Below are 19290 nucleotides of genomic sequence, written 5' to 3'. Positions count from 1 at the left end.
GAACTTCCTGTGTTGTGGTTTGTGCCCGTTGTCCCTTGCCCTGTTGCTGGGCACCACTGGAAAGAGTCTGGCCCCATCCTCTTCACAGTCACACTTATGGTATTTGTATATATTGGTAAGATCCCCTCTCAGTCTTCTCCAAGCTAAACCAGACCCAGCTTTCCCAGGCTCTCCTCATAAGGGAGATGGTCTGGTCCCCTCATCACATTCATATCCCTCCACAGGGAGATGGTCTGGTCACCTCACCTTTAGTTCCTTGCCCTTCTTGAACTGGGGAGCCCAGAATAGGATGCAGCCCTCCAGATGTGGCCTCACTGAGGTGGAGTCTCAGCCCTCAGCCTGCTGGCCATTCTCCTCATATTGTACCCCAGGATCATCTTGGCCTTCTTGGCCACCAGGGCACCCTGCTGGCTCATGGGCAATGTGCTGCCCACCAGCAATCCCAGGTCCCTCTCTGCAGAGCCGCCTCCCAGCAGGTCAGCCCCAGCCTGTGCTGGTGCGTGGGGTTGTCCCTCCCCAGGTGCAGGACCCTGCACGTGCCTTTGTTGAACTTCATCAGGTTCCTCTCTACCCAAACTCCCTAGCCTGTCCAGGTCTGGCTGAGTGGCAGCACAGCCTTCTGGTGTACCAGCCAGTCCTCACAGTTTTCTATCATCAGGAAACTTGTTGTGGGCATGCTCTGTTCCTTCATCCAGGCCACTGATGAGTAAGTTGAACTCGAGCCTTTCATTACCACCACCAAGCTCTGGACAGTCAAAACACTCCCTCACATACAGGGCTACCCCACTGCCTCTCCTTCCTTGCCTGTCCCTTCTGAAGAGTTTATAGCCATCCATTGCAGCACTCCAGTTGTGCAAGTCACCCACCATGTTTCTGTGATGGCAACTATGTCGCATCTTCCTGCTGCACAATGGGTTCCAGCTCCTGTTTGTTTCCCATGCTGTATGCATTGGTGTAGATGCACTTCAGTTCTGCTATTGATCCTGCCACCTTTCTGGGACAAGAAACCCTAATTCCTATATGATGGTACAGAGGTGCTTCCATGGTTTTGGACACATCAACAACCCTTGTGTCCTTGCTGCCACATGGATCTCCATCTTCTACCTCCCCTGAGACGGCTAGGGAGCTGCACACATTAGTATAGGGACATTTGAAATGTGCTCCAGTGTACTCAGCACATATGGAGAACACCGAAGGACCTCACTAGCACACCAGCCCTCAAACATCGGCATGCTGCCCTCAGGCATATCTCTAGTAAGTGTGGGTTTATCCTTTTCCCCCTTCAAATCTAGTTTAAAGCTCTTTCAATGAGCTCCGCTAACTCCTTGTGCAAAGATCCTTTTCCCACTTTGAGACAGGTGTAACCCATCTGTTGCTAGCAGGCCTGGTTTCTCGTAGACTAACCTGTGATCAAAAACCCCACAATGTTGCTGGTGACACCAATCTCAGAGACAGTTATGATCTCCTGGCTCTTCCTGTTTCTTGCCTCATCATTCCCTGCAACTGGGAGGATAGAGAACACTACTTGTGCTCTTGATTCCTTAACCAGTCATCCCAAGGTCCTGAAGTCTCTTTAGGTTGCCCTTGCACTTCTTATTGCAACTTCACTGCTGCCTGTGTGAAAAAGCAACAACGGGTAATAATCTGAAAGCCATGCCAGGGTAAGAAGTTACCTCATCATATCTTTAATTTGGGCCCAGTATATAACCGAAGCCAAGATTTAATTATGAAAAAAATGTAACACCAGCCAGTTCTAGGAAAATAAACTGAAGAGAGACTGGCATTTGTGGCTTTTTTATCATTACTTAAGGAAAACAAGTCTCAATACTGTATTTTTTTTTCTTTTCTGGAAGACATCTCCTAAACCAGAGACTGAGTCTCACACCACCACATTTTATGAGAGTTTCCCCAAGGACCAATAGTCTGGCTGACACACATGATCACTCCCATGGGAGTAAACTTCACAGACAGGATATATTTCCTTAAAACATGATACTAAAGTGAAAGAAAAGTTCTCCTAGGATCTATTTAATATAAAGACATTGGTTTTGGCTCCAGAAACTTCCTGCTATAAATTCTGGGAAGCTGGCAAAATTCTGGGCAAGTTATATGTTTGCTCTTTTCATAAAGCACTTCTTCAAATCACTGCCTTTTAGTATCTCTCTGAGATAGGAATGCTGGCCTGGACATACCACTCATCTAGTATAGCCCAGTATTCCTAAGACGAACATTCTATAATTAGAACTTAAACACACCAGAGACCTGGAAGTAACAGGTTGTTCATAATCTAGAGAAAGCTACATAGAAAATGCCACTAGACAAAAGCAGTAGTATAAGGATATTTTAAAACAAATGCTTCCTCTGCAGATGACAAGCTAACAAGACAAAGCATCCAAGAAAATCAAATGACACAGTGCAAAGCAAATAGCTTCCTATGACTCCAAAAGCTTATCTGGAAATCGAGATTAGCAGTGACACATATAAACAAATAAAGTAAGGGAAATCTTTTTCTGGCACTATTATTTGCACAACAGGAATTCACATTTTTCATTCTGTAGTCAATATATGCATTAAAATCCTCTCCATGCTTTAGGAAAGAGCTCTCTATCTGTGTATACATTATCACTTAGACTCTCTCTCTCAGATGCATGTCCCACACTGAAAAAGGAAAGGAAAGGTAAAGCAATTAGTAGTACCTTTCAGTAATATCGCAAAAAGTCCAAAACAAATGAAGGAGTTAACAGAGGAGTTAACAGAACAATCAACTGTTATTACCAAATACCTTGAGATGCGTTGCCCGCTTAAAAGCTTTATTGCAGACATGGCAAACATGTATTCTTTCCTTGCCATGAACCTCTTTACTATGGTGCATCAACATGGTGGCTGAAGAAAAGGTCTGACTACACTCAAAACACTGGTGGACACGACCTTCTTTTTCCACTTGACTGCTTTTTGTCACATTAGGAGAAACCTCTGTCACCTACAACAATTTACAAAAACACTATCAAATAATTTCATAGGCACATGCACAGCAGTGGTTTATTTTTCAAAATCTACCTCAACGTGACCTATTTTTGGACAGCACTTGCAAGCAACTTAGCTATACAAAAGAAGTTGTATCTAAATACGAACTTGTATTTCATTGCTCTTCAGAATGACTCATGGATTTTAAGAACACAGAAAGACTACAATAACTATGACCAAATTAATTTACGTGTTATAAACAGAATGTGTTTGTATCAGTATTGTCCTATATTCAGTTTTATATTCCTGAGCGTCTCACATTCCTCAGCCAAACAAAATTCAAAGCCAAAAACACTTCAGACAAAAAAGAAAGTCTCTCTGATTTTACAGGGGAAGAATACCAACTATCTGTTTAATTTCTTCATTAGGTACTCTGATTTTCTTAAGGAAGTAAAGCTCTGAGCTACCAAAACAAACTTACAGAAGTACTGAAACACAATGAAAAGCTGATAAATTTGGATGAGGTTGTGCTGCATTTTTGATTTGTTCTATTCAAATAAAATAACACAAAATGCTTTCAACTTTATAGGTAGATAAGAAGCTTAAATACAGTAACTTACAGAAAGCAAAATGAAGATGAAGAAAAGATAAAAGCAGTAGTACTCTCAATGAATTATTCAGGATGAACTAAACTTGAAGAGATACAGAACCTAGTAGGATATTATCCATGCTAGAAAGCAAAGATGCTATATAAAACATGGAAGAAATGACAAGAAGTCCTGTGAGTGGATGTGTGTGTGTGTGTTTCCAGCTAGCTGGAAACTCTCAGGAAAAAGATGAAACATTGAAAAGTCAATCAATGTAGTCACAGTGATTAAATACAATGCACATTACAGGGAATGACAGAAAACTAGTTTAACATTAGATTACATTTTGAGTTATTATAATAGTGCTACTCAGACAGTCATACTTCACAAGTGACATTATAATAAGCCTTATGAAATGGCACCCTGATTTATGAAAGCTTATATACTGAAAGACACAAAAAGCTATTATTAACTCCAGAAGAGTAAGAAAGTATGTTCAAGTTTTAAAACATCCGTCTTCAGCGTATTTGAACACTAAAATTGTTAAGAACTCACACTCATAAGCATATACAAATGTAAAAATCGTACGCACAAGATGTTATTAGAAACACAGAATAGTTGAAGTTGGAAGGGATGGCTTGGGATTGTCTAACCCAACGTCCCTACAGCCGTGTCCAGACATGTTTTGAATGTTATCAAGGATGGAGACACTACAACCTCTCTAGACAACCTTTTCCAGGGTTCAACCACCCTCATGACAAAACAGGGTTTCTTTGTGCTCTGACGGAATTATTTTAATTTGTGCCCATTGCCTCCTGTCCTTTCACTGAGTATTGCTGAGAATAGCCTGGCTCTATCTGCTTTACTCCTTTCCATCAGGTATTTATGCACATTGTTAAGAACCCCCAACCCAGAGCCTGCTCTCTTCCACGCCAAAGAGTCCCAGCTCCCTCAGCCGCTCCTCCTATGTTGGATACTCCAATCCCATAATCAACTTTGTAGACCTCCACTGCACTCAGTCCTGTATACCCGTATCTCTCATACCAGGGGGCCTGGGACCAGACACAGCATTCCACATGATGTGTTCTTACTGAGAAGAGGAGAGGATCAACCCTCTTGACCAGCCGGCAACACTCTTCTTAATGCATCTCAGGATGGTGCTGGCCTCCTTTGCCGCACTGCTGGCTCATGGTCAACTACCTGTCCACCAGTACCCCCTGGTCCTTCTTTGGAAAGTTTCTTTCCTGCTGCCCTCAGTTCATACTAGTGCATGGGGTTGTCCTCCAGGGTCAGGACTTTGCACTCCCATTTGCTGATCCTTGATGAGGTTCCTGTTGGTTCAGCTCTCCAGCCTGAAGAGGTCCCTCTGCATGGCAGCCAATCCATTCAGTCTGTTAATGACTCATTCCAGTTTTCTATTACCTGTAAACCTGCAAAACATCACTCCTCTATCATGCACCTCGCTAATGAAGAACATTAATGAGCAGTACTAGCCCCAGTATTTGAGCCTGCGGGAACACCACTAATAACTGGCCTTGAGACAGACTTGGTTCTACAGATCACAACCCTTTTGAGAGCAGCAGTTCAGCTAGTTTTCAAGCCACCACACTGTTCCATTTAGCTAGCCCGTACTTCATCAGCTTGTCTATGAGGAAGTTATGGAAGACAATGTCAAAAACCTTACTAGAGTCAAGTACACATCCAGTTACCCTCATCCACCAAGCCAGTCATCTCACTATGGAAGGCTTTCAGGTCGGTTAGGCTTGGTTTTCCCTCCAGAAATCCCTGCTGACTATTCCTAATCATCTTCTTGTGTTTTGGAAATGCTTTCCAGAATTATTTGCTCTATCACTCTCCCAGTGACTGAGCTGAGGGTCACCGACTTGCACTTCCCCAGAGCCTCCACCCTGCCTTTGTTGAAGGGAGGAGTTTGCTTTCTCCCAGTCCTCAGGAACCTCTCCGGAATTCCATGACCTTTCAAAGATACTAGACAGTGGTCTCATGACATCAGCAACCAGCTCCCTCAGCACTCACGAGTGTAACCCATCACCAATGGATTTGTGTATGACCCTCCTCTATTGAGGGTACGTATTCAATGCTCCACCCTTTACCACTGATCATTTCAGTCACAGGCAAAACAAACTCAGAATTGTTTCGGGATTGCAGAAGACAAATCTTATCAGTAAAAATTAAGCTAAAAGAGACTCAGAACATCAGCCTTTTCCAAATCTTCTGTCATCAGATCCCCTGAACCAATCAGTAGTAGGCCAATTCATCTTCCCTTTGCTGCTGATATACCTGTAAAAGGCTGTCGTTACATTTTATGTCCCTTTCAGATTCAACTCCACTTCAGCCCAGGCTTTCCCAAACTCACCCCTATCTCCTTGAATGGTGTCTCTGTACTCCTTCAAGGTCACCTGATTCTGCTTCCACTTATGTGTTCTTTTTTGTCTGAATTTTGTCAGGGGCTTCTTGTTCCTCCATGTTGGCCTCCTGTCACCTTTGACTTCCTATACGCTGGAACTGATGATTTTTGAGCTTTGAGGACAACACTTAAAATCAACCAGCTCTCCTGGTCCTCCTCCTCTCCAGGTCTGCTTGCCATATGATTATTCCAAGCTGTATTGTGTTTGCATGGCAAGATTTTGGTAGAGGGAGGGCTACAAGGGTGGCTTCTGTGAGAAGATGCTGGAAGGTTCCCCAAAGTCCAACAGAGCTATGCCAGCCAGCTCCAAGACAGACCTGCCACTGGCTAAGGCCAAGGCCATCGTCAACATGGTAGCACCTCTGGGATAGTGTATTTAAGGAGAAAAAATTACTGTGCAATAGCAACGGCAGTGCAAGACAGGAGTGAGAATATGTGACAGCAACAACTCTGCAGACGCCAACATCAGTGCAGAAGGAGGAGGAAGAGGTGCTCCCCTGCAGATTCCCAGAGATTCCCCTGCAGCCCCTGGTGAAGGCCATGGTGAGGCAGGCTGTCCCCCTGCAGCCCATGGGGGTCACAGTGGAGGAGATATCACCTGCAGTCCCTGGAGGACCCCACACAAGAGCAGGGGGATGCCTGAAAGAGGCTGTGACCCCCTGGGAAGGCCATGCTGGAGCAGGGGCCTGGAAGGAGCTATGGACCCCATGGAGAGAGGAGCCCAGGCTGCAGCAGGTTTGCTGGCAGGACCTGTGACCCCATGGGGAACCCATCCTGGAGCAGTCTGTTCCTGAAGAGCTGCACCCTGTGGGAGGGACCCACGCTGGAGCAGTTTGTGAAGAACTGCAGCCCATGGGAAGGACTCACGTTGGAGAAGTTCATGGAGGACTGTGTCCCGTGGGAGGGACCCCACGCTGGAGCAGGGGAACAGTGTGAGGAGTCCTTCCCCTGAGGAGTAAGAAGTGGCAGAGACAGACAATGTGTGATGCACTGAGCTCAACCCCCATTCCCTCCCTGCACCGCTGGCAAGGAGGAGGTAGAGAAATTGGGAGTAAAGTTAAGCCCAGAAAGAAGGGAGGGGTGGGGGGGAAGGTGTTTTTAAGATTTAGTTTTTACTTTTCATTATCCTACTCTGATTAATAAGTTAATTTTCCCAAGTAGAGTTTGTTTTGCCTGTGACTAATTGGTGAATAATCTCTCCCTGTCCTTATCTCTACCCACAAGCTTTTTGTGTTGTGTTTTCTCTCCCTGGCCCTGCTGAGGAGGGCAAGTAATAAAGCAGCTTTGGTGGACACCTGGCATCCAGCCAGGGCCAACCCACGACACAAACCGGTCCCTGCACAGGCTCAAGTCTGCTCTCCTGATGCCCAGGGTTGTGACCCTGCTATTTGCCTTACTTCCTTCCCCCTGGATCCGGAGCTCCACAATCTCATGGTCACTGCAACGAAGTACGTCCCTGACCTTCACAGTCCCAATCAGTTCTTCCTTGTCTGCAATTATCAGGCCCAAAAGAACACCTTTGCTTGCTGGCTTCTCAGTCATCTGTGTCAGGAAGGTATGATCAATTGCCCAGATTCCTTGTGCCCTGCTTGTTGCCCTTCCAGCAGATCTTCGGCAGGTTGAAGGAACCCACATGAACCTTGGACTGGAAATCACAGATTCGTTTAGGTTGGAAAGGACCTCTTGAGATCACCTAGTCCAGCTCTTCTACTCAAGAAGGGTCAGCTAGGGCAGGTTGCCCAAGACGAAGATAAAATCCTCATCACCTACTATTCCTGATTAGGCAATCTGTAGCAGATGGCTAGTATTCATGACAGCGTCACCCACACTGGTCAGCTGGCTAATCCTTACCCATAAGGTCTCAGTTGGCTCACCACCCAAGCAGAGCTCCACAATTCCCACTGCTGTCTTGCCAATTTGTCCTTCCTAAAGATCATGAATCAAGCAATGGCAGCACTTCAGTTGTGTGAGCTGTAGCACCTTCTCTCTCTGATTCCTGTGAGATCGCAGCACTGCAACTGCATGCAGACCTCTAATTCCTCTGTTTGTTCCCCATGCTGCATGCAACAGTGTACCAGCACTTCAGAGACACCCAGTTGTGAAAAGTTTTCCAAGAAGTTTCCTCTATTATGCTGTCATCTCAGCACCTTTATTAACCCACATGCAGCGGAGGTGGGCCCCCTCCCTTCAGTCCTCCTTATTTTTGAAGTTTCTTGTGCCCGTATCAGCCACAACTTGTCCACACCTTGCCCTTTGCTTGCCCGTCCAGTCCATCACTTCTTCACTTTGTTGTGGGTCACCATCTGCCTCACCCATTTTTCCGATGTTAGAACTTGCATTACCAGGTTGGTTGAAAACATTCGATTTGCCTTCAACAAGAGAAGTCTGAACTACTTTTTCCAACATTAATACTGTATTACATATGTAAAAGTTTCTATTGAAATTCAAATACAAAAGAAGTTGAAAAGGCTTTACATGGCACCACCATTAAAGCAGTTTGATTATAAAAAGAGAATGGAAAAGGTGTAGCAATAGGTGCTATTTTTTTTTTTTTTTACACAGGTCTCAACTTTGTCTATTTTTATTATCTAACTACAAACTTATTTGGAAATTTTTGGAGCAGTCTGTGTTGAAACAATGGTTATGTAATTTGTAGGAAGAAACACATTATTAATTGCACTTCTGTTTTGTATACAAAAAAATGGTTTTAAATCAAAACTTAAAATGGAATCTGGGTGACTAGGAAGTCACAACGAACCTCTTCCCAATACTCTTTATTTGGGAAGGACATCAGCCTTCCTGCTTCAGGATATAGAGAAATCAGTCCCATATTTTTATTAAATTACCCACAAAAGATAAAGAAATATATTGTATCTACCTGATACGTTATTTCGTCAGAGTTTGCAGATGCTGAATGGGGTGTATGGCTCACCAGTATGACTTGCTGTGAGCCTGACCCACTTTGGCTAGCAAGACTGGAATCTGTGAGTATAGCAGGGAACTGCTGACCCTGTCAAAAGAGGGGAAAGGACAAAAAAAAAAAAAAAAAAACCAAAAAAAAACACGGGCAGAATAACTACATTTAAACAGCTAACTGTAGTTACATATATTATTTTTACACCTCAAAACTACTTTTTTTTTTCCTTGAAAAAGACCACTCCAGAATCCTATCTGAACAAATGTTAATTTCCTCTCCTTTTTTTCCTTCCATTTTAAGTCTAACAATTTAAGGGTAACAACACCTAGAAGTCTGTAAGAGTAGAGATTCAGTTTTGATTATTTTTCACAGCCTTGCATCAACTGCTAAATGTTTCAGATTTCCCTTGTCCTTGTCTCTTCAGCCGACACTTTCTTTAACACCTATATTCTGCTTTCCTGCATGGTCTTTCCACAGTATTTTCCTTTTTTAAAAATCTCGTTGGTTAAACCTACTTCCAAACTACATCAAATCAAGGTACAAATTCATTAAAGATAGACAATTACTAAAATCATACTGCTACTATTTCTACATTACTGTTAAAGACTTTTTGGTTTCCCCAGGAAATGCAGTGCCCTTACATACTACATGTCTGTTCATCACTATTCCTGCAACACAGACTGTGTTCACATAGCGCCCAAAACAATGTTTCATTTTTATTTATGCCTGCCTTAATATCAGACATAGCATCTTTATTAATAAACATCAACACTGCCAAATGTAATTGCTTGATTTATTACATCTGAAATGAAATCACGTTGCTTTGTTACTCTGTGATGCCAGAAATCACAACTGTGTCACAAGAACTATTTAAGACACTTCCTACCCTACCAGGAGCAAAACTGCAGAGGAAAGCGTATAAGCATCCTTACAGACTTTGCCTCACCAGGTTTAATCACACCATACGCTAGATAAATAGTACTCTTTCATTTATATGCATTTACACATTCCGTAATTCAGATCAGAAGGTAAGTAAAAAACAACTTAAACCTAGTTAAGCCAAGAAAGTAGAATAGCTCAAGTTTTCACAGGTAAAATCTACACTGAAATACCAATCACACGATGACCCTAAATTTTCACTTTCTAGTCTTTTAATATTTTTTTTTTTCCTCCCCACTCTATACATTCCACTTGTAAACATGTCTTTGGCTCTTGATGACACCACAAAAATCTTATATTACAATAAAAATGAAACTAATGCTAAAGCTACTGGGAAGATGATAGTCCATACAGCGCTGCTATTATAAAATTTCTTATAACACTACCTATTGTTAAAAACTGCCAATTTAATATAGATTCTATCCTGTTATTTGCTGTGAAAGGAGTTGTTGCAACTGCTCTTCAACTCTTTATGTTCACAAGGAGGAACAGAAAAATTAATCATAGTAAACAAAAGTTTAGGAACACTAAGCTGTACTACTGAATAGTGATGAAGAAGTACAGTTTGTCACTAAAAACTGATCTCAAACATTTGAAACAGCAGAACAGATCTATTCATTGCAAAAAAACCCCAAAATCCTGCAAAATTTACCCATATTTCTGTTTCAATAGTTTATGTTTCTACATGCCAGTATGCACACAATGCTGGCAGAAAGAAGGAAAGTTAACTGAATTTTCAATTACTAGGTATTTACAGGACAAGAATATTTCCTAAGCAAAATCTCTAGTTCCTGCTCTGTAAGACAGTAACATTAGTTTATTCATCAGTTCAGAAAAGCATTTCTTACCTGTGAAGTGATATTAAGTGTAACTGCATCAAGACCACCAGACAACATTCCCTGAGTGTCAGCAAGAGTCAAGGTGACACTACCATCTCCTCCAACTCCTGATGAAGACATTACCAAATTCTGGGCAGAAACTGTAGACTGAGATATGGGTGTTGTTGAAGGAAGGTTTGTTCCACCTGTTGTATTAAGTTCTGGAATATATGCAAAATAGTAAAAAACCAAATAATCTGTTACATACATGAACTCTTAGCTGCAAACATTTTATTTGAACTTAATTTCTATTTCTCACTTGCTAGTCCTTTCTATTTTGGAAAGAAATAAATCAGTTAAACAGCTATCACATGTCAAAAGTTGTCAGATTGTCAGACGATAAAAGTAGGATATATTACATTTAAATGTAACTTGATGGACATCACACTGCAAAGCCGTAATTTTGTAACATGGTGCGTGGGAAATGACCCACTGCCAAAAAGACACTTGAAGAATTTTCAGGTTACACGTTTCTGTAGTCTTAACACTTTCAGAATTCTCAATGAAATACACTTTGACTCACAGCAGTAAAACAAAAATCTGGTAACTGCAACCCAGCACTGTCACCCTATCCTTGCAATGTGGTTGATAATCCGTAATAGCAAAAAAGGCCAGTTTATTATTAATAGGTATTTCCTAACAGTTTGATGTAACAGCTGCATAATAGTATATTATAGATTCTCCAACATGAGACTAGAGGCCTCACTGATTTCAGTTTATGATAAACCTGAGAAGATGACAGAGACGGTATAATACAATTGTCTGTTTTTACTACTTCATTTACTAATTCATTGTACAAAAGCACGCCTTAAACTCCAAATCCTACAGCATATTCTGGGACAGGCTTCCCCCTGTACGACATTAAAGCAGATTTGCTTTATTGATGTATATGCAAACTAAAGAAAGCTATGAAAGGCAATGGACAAAGGAAAAGGAAGGTAGAAAAAAATGTAAGCATGCATATGAGTAAAGAAAATTACTTACATGTTAGTAATGTCTGTATTAACACAACCTGCTGCAACCAATAAGTGCAACCTATTAACCAGCACAGCAGGTTGCAAATATGACCAACTATATATATGCACATATGTTTGCATGTATATATAAACAGATATAAGTAGAAACTCATATACATAAAATCTCAAAATTTGAATACTAGAGCAATTTGGTATGAAGGATATTTTATGATTTGTCTGCAGCAAATGTGTTAGGTTTCTTCATCCTCTAATTTATAGAAATTGTCCTTCAATATTGCTGTAACTGCCTCAAAGTACTAATTTTAGGTAAGTCTTTTTGTTTTCTTTTTCTTCTTGCTACGCAAAGTTCATTTAAACTGGCATAAAAATTTAAACCTAGTGAGAAAACACACAAAGCCATGTAGTTCCAGAATCACAATGTGTAAGATTATGCCATTTTGTATTAAGTTAACCTGGTCTAATATTTATTTTTAAAATAAAAATTTATATTAAAATTTAAATATTTATTTTTTATTATTTTTAATTAGAAAATCACTGTATGCATACCTGCAGCATTTAGTGAAGTGCCCTGAGAAAGAAGCTGGTCATTGCTTATGGTCAATGTAGCACCTGTAGTCTGACTGTTGATGGTTGGCGCTGTCAGCCTTAAGCCACTATTCAGATCGCTGCTTCCAGAATTATGCTGAATAAGATCTTGACCTGAATAGAAATTAATCCTGTTATAACTGGAAATGTCTCAACGTTATTCTGCTACTGTACTTAGAACTATAAACAAGTGATCCTAAAATAACAGAAGTAGAAAATACAACCAAACCACAAAATTAATTTCTACAGATGCAGATTTTTATGCAGAGGTTCGACAAGTTTTTTATACAGATGTGATTATGCATGTCTAGATACTAACAAGTAGAGAATATCTGTATTAATATTAGAAAAATATGGATCTTACTTATCTAGATTCAAGGCACCAACTTCATGAAACTATAAAAAACTAGCAACCTAATGGCTAATGGTTAAATTGTAATTTTTTCAATCCACTGTATGGATAACGAAGTGCATTGAACGTGCTCTTTCGTAAAAACACAACTTCACATGGTGATAATTTTGTGGAACGGTTAATAAGCATAGAACAACCAGAAACAGAAAGCACATTCTCTCAGTTGTTGGACATCTATACTCCATTTTTCTTAGATGAGTGAACATCCATTAACAAGCAGAAAAACATAGGTGGGAGACCCTGACACCTTCACACAGACATCATTGTCATGACATTTAAAATAACTAAACAATGTTACAGAAAATGGAAAAAGAGAACAGAAAAAGAGAAAAGGAAAAGAAAGAAAAAAGAAAGAAAAGAGGAAAGCACTAAATATTATACTGAATTTATTAAAGAAACATCACGATACAAAATACAAACGGTCTTTGGGGGAAATAGAAAGATATGTATAGTATATATAGGATCAGCCTCTTAGACATAGTAAAAAAGTCAGTCTAAATTTATTCAGGAAGACCTAAACTATTAACTACATATTACAGAGATTGAATAGTACACCTCAAAGAGTGATCAAAACATCTATTAGAACATTGGTCCACAGGCATTTAAAGAAAACTAGATGAAACAAACTCATCCCCAATACCTGTCCTGCTTCTTCCCATCCCAGTGCTACCCAGGAGTTGCACTGCTTCAAGTGAGGTGCAGCAAAGAAATAAGAACTGGTTATATGGGCTTTGTCACAGAGATAATCTGTTGACCCAAGGCTGTGAATAACATAGGAATCAATCTAACATATGTCCTCAAAGCAAATATATTTGGTTTTCAAAAGATTTGGAGGTATCCTTTAAAGCTGATGAATATAAAAAACACCTCACAGGAAAGCTGTGGACTGTGAAATTATCCTCAAATGCTACTTCATAGCTACCTTATAAAATGGAGATCTGGTACCATTAAAGATCATTAAAATTACCAACCAGATATGGTAAGAGTGATTTCTTGAGGACTTCCTGACGAGCTTGTAGTAGTAGAACCCGAAGCATGAGCTAGAACTTGACTCAAACTGGAATTATTTATGGTCAACATTATCTCATGTTGTCCATTTGAAGATGATACCATACCCTGTGAAGTCATGACTTGAGAGATGTCCTGCGCGCCTAAATGTAAGTGGGTAGAACAAAAAAAATTTCCATTAAGATCCTTTCTTTATAATACAACACAACAGTAAGATGCAACTTTTTAAAGCAATTAATATATTATTTTCTGAACTACTATAAAAAATGTAGCCAAGATTAGAGTACAAGTTCTAGCATCTTAAGAATAAATTGGTTTTGTATGCAATTTATTCCTCTGTAGGCTAACGACTATAAACATTCTTCAATATTTTCATTATATACTCCAACTTCTGAAAAAATTATATTCAAAACCAGTTAACACAAAGTTGGAAAACTTGCTGAAGCTGCTCATACGAAAACCAGTATGTTTATTTTATTAAATGAGGTATTTAGCAGGAGTGAGGGTAGTGGGATTTTCTCACTGTGGTAATACCATAACTAAGAAATTCAAAGCACAATAAAACTGTCGACGCTGCTTACCACTAGCGTTGGTTGTCAGCACAGACTCTTGCTCAGATAGGGATCCTATCGTCATGTTAGCAGATGATGTTACTGTGGGCTGCAACGACAGGCCTGATATAGGCTGAATAACCACATTAGCTGGCACTGCATTTTCCGTTGCCTGGAGGGAAGGATTCTGCGGAGCCATATTGGGATCTCCAGTTAGCTGCTGAGCAAGTAAATTACTCTGCTGTAGAATACTTGGATCGATCTGAAAAGCAAGTTTTCAATCTGAATTTAACAAATACAGGTTAAGTCAATATTCTTAACATAGACCTGGAATTCATATTTATTGCATACAGAGTCTATATAATATGTAAACTTTATAATCAACCATTTTAAACTTAGATTTATTTTTCAAGTGTCTGTATATAGCCAGTCTTGAAAGTCACTACGTAAACAGCTTCACCTGTGGTTTCTTCCCTCCCTCCCCTCAGCAAAATGTTTGGGGAATCGTGATCATAGTCACATATAAGCGTGCTGGGCACCGGGTACCCACACTGTCTGTACTGTCTTATTGCTGCATGTAACTCATACCACTGCCTTCAGGTCTTTGAAAGTGAAAAGGCATGGAGCAGAGAGAAAACTGGTATCAGAAATTATCTATTTTTTCTGCTCCTAGGGCTCATTAAGGTCCCAATTCACAGTCAAACAGATGTTCTGGATAGTTTAAGATAGGCATTTTACTCTCAGGGATATTCGGAGATTGGGAGAAACAAAAATAAAATACAGTTTTCTTTGTTTTACACTGAAAACTTCTTGAGTAGAGACTCTGAGCAACCTAATATAACACTGTCTCTTCCCTGACCTTGAGGTTGCACCTGGCGACCTCCAGTGCAACTTCCAACCGCTATGATTCTGTGAAACTGATCAAACACAACCAAGTTCATGAAAATCATTCTTTCACATAATTTAAAATATAAATTTTTAAATGTAATCACCTCATCTTTTCCTGTCATTCATTTTATAAGCTCAACAGGAATTTAAATCATTATTCTAAATATTAAAAGCTTGCTAAATGATGCAAGTGCGTTATGCTAAGCAAAAGAACTTTTCGTGCAATAACTTGGGTGAGTTGGTTTGTTTCGGGGGTGGGGGGGAGCCTAAAATGCTTTTGAAGTGAAAAGACAAAATGTAATTAAAAGAAAAAAAAAAAAAAAAAGATTTTAAAGCAATCTGCCAAAATCCCAGAGGGGTGAAAAAAACCTGAAAAAACTGAAAAACAAAGAAACCAAACCAGAAAAAAACCCACTGCAGCTATTCTAGAAGTCTTCTAACATAGCACAACTGATACATTATGGTATTGCAGCACGCCTTGTTCAACTCAAAGGAACTCTTCCAGAATTAGGTATGCTCCTTAAACTTCCTTCAGCCCTCAAAGTGACTCTATAAAATTAAAAGCAAGCAACTCCGAGCAACCTACCTGTAATGTTATGTTGTTAATACTGGTGGCATCTATTCCAGAAATTTGAACATTTTGTCCAACCAGATTAGCAGCAAGTTGTAACTGTATTCCTTCAAGAGTGGCCAAGCTACCATCTGTCAAGGACACAGTTAAGTCACCTCCAGCTACCAAAGAAAACAGTTATATTATAATGTTTTTCTTTATCATTACTGACTGCCTCTTTCAGATTATTTAATTTATAAAAATAATCAAATACAAAAGCTATACACACACACATTTATGCCAAGAAAAATAATTTGAAGTAGATGATTGCCTATCTTAAAGCTTCATAAATGCTATGTAATTTAGAGATTGTTATTATTTAAGCATCAGCTAGCATGTTACAAAAGAACCACCACTCCAGAGTAGCTTTGGAAACCTGGAGAAATTGATATAAATTTCCTTGGAGAGTGTGCCACGCCTACATAAAAGTAGCACTCACACGTGATATGTACCTTCTGACTCTGAACATGAAAGCTCCTGCCACATTTTTGTACAGCACAAACACTGTTCGAGGTGTCAAAGGTCATCCTATGTACTCATGTGAATGGAAATAAAGGTACATTAGCGTATGCAATCTGAAACCTTCAGAACTTAGAAAACTCCTAATGTCAAAAGTTGAACAGACCAAGACACCTTGTGTTTGACACACCTTTTTCTCCAAACATTCTCAGTTTCCTGACCAACCAGTTTCCTCTGGCTGATGTTTTAAAGCTATCTATCTTTCCCTCTACAAAATCCTTTAGTATAAGTCTGCTTTACAACGCACCCAAGAAATACCTGCTCTGAGCAAAATTCGCATCACTAATCTCAATTTAAGAAGGTTCCTGCCTCTTTCTAGGACATCTAAACATGCTAAAGACTCCTTTTCATTGAGTTTACTCAAAAAACCAACCAAACATCAGATAGCTTTTAATCACGAATTTATCACTTCACTGTGCCTGTCAAAATTTACTAGTATCTTCTGAACAATGGTTTTGGGCAACAGTTTAGGTCAAATGAGATAAACTGGAAAGGCTACAGTTAATGAGACTGATACATTACTGTGAATTGGTAAGCATACTTTCAGAATCACAGATATGTACTGAAAGAAGCGCCAAAGCAGCACAGAAAATCAAAGTCTTACTTTCAGAAGTGACAGACAGACAGTCCAAGGCCCACAACTTAAGCAGTACATTTAACAGTACCAGGGAACATTTTCAGACACCTGAACACTGTTCTGCTCTTAAAACTGTCCCTGTTCCAACTTCACCAGAGGCCAGCTAGCACTTACACAAACAATTCCTGAAAGCAATTTAGAAGTTGCGAGGATCGTCCTCAAAAGGTCATTTTCTTGCAGCATGAAGCTTGTTGGGTATTCTGTGCCAGCTGGCCTTGGAGTCAAAGAATGGTCTATGGCACATTTAATGTTCTAATACAGCTGTAGCCACTGTCAATCAGTAAGACTTCATATCCTAGACATTTAATTTTTTAACATACATGCCTACAGTAGTAGGTTTTTTTGCATCCCTAAAGATTTTTCTTCTTTTGTTTTTTGGGAGTGTGTGTTTTTTTCTTTTTATTTTGGACTTTTAACTATACATGTACAGCATATCACTTAATCTTCATTATTCATGCAAATAACTAATGTAGATAAACTTTTCTTTGCTCTATAATCTAATGCTTGAATACAAAATAAATCTTAAGGATTCGAAAGCTTACAGAATAATTGTTTTGCTTCTCTCATTTTAAGGAAAGGCAACGGAGTATTACCAAAAAGAACACAAGTACTCCAGCTACTTGTTATTTTCTTCCTTTCTGCAGCGTAACACCACAGCAGAACTGAAGAGATCTTTTAAGTGAACTGCATGTATTTTCCCTTTCATTCTTAAATAAATACAGTTCTATTTATGTCACCACTGTGCATTGAATCATGAATTCAGCACAACTCTTACCTGTTTGGAAGTAGTGTTTGGCATAATTTTCTGAACTCTAATAGAAAGCAAAGTTCAGTACTTGATCTCAACACCACCACCAAAAAGTCATCCATTTTTACCTGACACTGAAGCAGGCAGGATAGCCTGGCCCACAAGTCCTTGTTGAAGTAAATTTTGATCAAACTGACTCGTCAAAACAGAGTTATTCATGATGAAAACATTCGGGTCTGCAGAGGATGAATTAAGAAGACTGACTGGTTGTAATCCCTCAGCTGAAGTACGGGAGACAGGTTTCCTAACCTTCTTTGTCTCTGGTTTATAATGACACTGTATGTGGGTTTTTCTGCGCCCTGAAGTACGAAATCGTAAATCACAGTGTGGACATTTAAAGGGTTTTGCTCCTGTATGCAGACGCATGTGGACTTTTAGACTCCCTTTTGTAGAAAAAGAATTACTGCATACATGACAACTGAAGAGCTTCTGGCCTGGAAAAGTTTCAAAAACAGAATAGTAAGTGATAGAACCTCTAAAAATCAACAGCATTGTACCAACAATTCAAAAAAATACAGATTCTAAACTAATGCGAACAGAATAAATCTGAAATAGCTAGACTTTTTCTTTATAATTTTGGCTGATTTTCTAAAGAATTAAGGATCTCAGTGAAGGGTGTCTTAATTTTCTCACATTTCTAAAACTTGATGTGCTGGTTAAAACTTTCATGCAGAATCTTAATTTGGTCACATTGATGTCTCTGTCCTCCACATCATCTCACCTTCCTGACTAATCAAGTTGTTTCAACTACACAGCTCATAAAATTGCAGAATTAGAAGTTTCATCTTGACCTCTTCAGCATTTGGCTTCTCCTTACCTAGTCACTAATTCCCTTTTTTTTTTTTAATTTCCTTTTTAATTCCAGCAGCATTATTCTTCTGTTTCAGCCTTTACCTCAATACTGACTAGTATTAATGGATTACAAGTAAAAACAAATAAAATTTATAAGTGACATAATATTGTAAAACAGAGTATCAAAAACCTCAAAGTAATCTAGAGGTCCAAAAATTTGGTCTAGACAGTCCTCTTTCTTTTCTCTCCTTTCAGATTCCGTAATATTTGAAAAAAATCCTTGGTCTCAACTAGAATTTTTAAAGTACTACAAATAACAACAGTTAACTATGGAGTTTATTTCATTTAACCATATGCACAATTGTACAATTCACAAAAAGCACAATGTAAACATCTGGCAGAAAAGATGCCACTGCATCTGAAAATCTACTAGAGCTCCTGAAATTCGCAGGTCTTCCAGCACAATATTCCTTCCTAGCTAAACAAGGGAAAGAAATCAATGTATTTTACATAGCTGCCTTACCAAAGAATAAAATCAAGGCTTCTCTATTGCTGTGACAGAAAAATAATTAAAAAAAAAAAAAGTAGTAAATATGACTATGCTATCCTTTTTACCTGGCAAACCATTAGATCAACCCCAAAACAAAGCTGACAACTTCCACATCAGAACGCACTATTATATTCCAGTGATGTTAGTCATTTATAGTTGGTAAAGAAGTCATAAAACCAATGTGTGCCTATGATTCCTGCTAATGAGTTCTAGTTTCCATTTACACAGAAGTGTCTCTCATCA

General features: G+C 39.4%; 1 protein-coding gene across 8 annotated transcripts in view; it reads right to left on the bottom strand.

The window, feature by feature from the left end:
* ZNF236 (zinc finger protein 236) overlaps positions 1-19290 on the bottom strand; it is a 93077-nt gene that overhangs the window by 11881 nt on the left and 61906 nt on the right. For 4 of the 8 annotated variants that reach the window (XM_055799114.1, XM_055799116.1, XM_055799120.1 and 1 more), the window contains exons 23-30: positions 17774-18139; positions 15718-15863; positions 14274-14505; positions 13656-13835; positions 12234-12386; positions 10681-10871; positions 8855-8986; positions 2783-2980 (exon numbers count right to left, since the gene is read on the bottom strand). In XM_055799114.1, the coding sequence (XP_055655089.1) occupies positions 2783-2980; positions 8855-8986; positions 10681-10871; positions 12234-12386; positions 13656-13835; positions 14274-14505; positions 15718-15863; positions 17774-18139 (1598 nt within the window). Of the gene's footprint in view, positions 1-2775; positions 2981-3009; positions 4982-8854; positions 8987-10680; positions 10872-12233; positions 12387-13655; positions 13836-14273; positions 14506-15717; positions 15864-17773; positions 18140-19290 lie in introns of those variants that run through there. The other 4 variants (XR_008746365.1, XM_055799115.1, XM_055799121.1 and 1 more) reach the window with 4 other exon arrangements.

Source organism: Falco peregrinus, chromosome 3 (assembly GCF_023634155.1).
Source record: "Falco peregrinus isolate bFalPer1 chromosome 3, bFalPer1.pri, whole genome shotgun sequence".
Taxonomy (NCBI): domain Eukaryota; kingdom Metazoa; phylum Chordata; class Aves; order Falconiformes; family Falconidae; genus Falco; species Falco peregrinus.
This window is presented reverse-complemented; position numbering and strand designations above follow the sequence as displayed.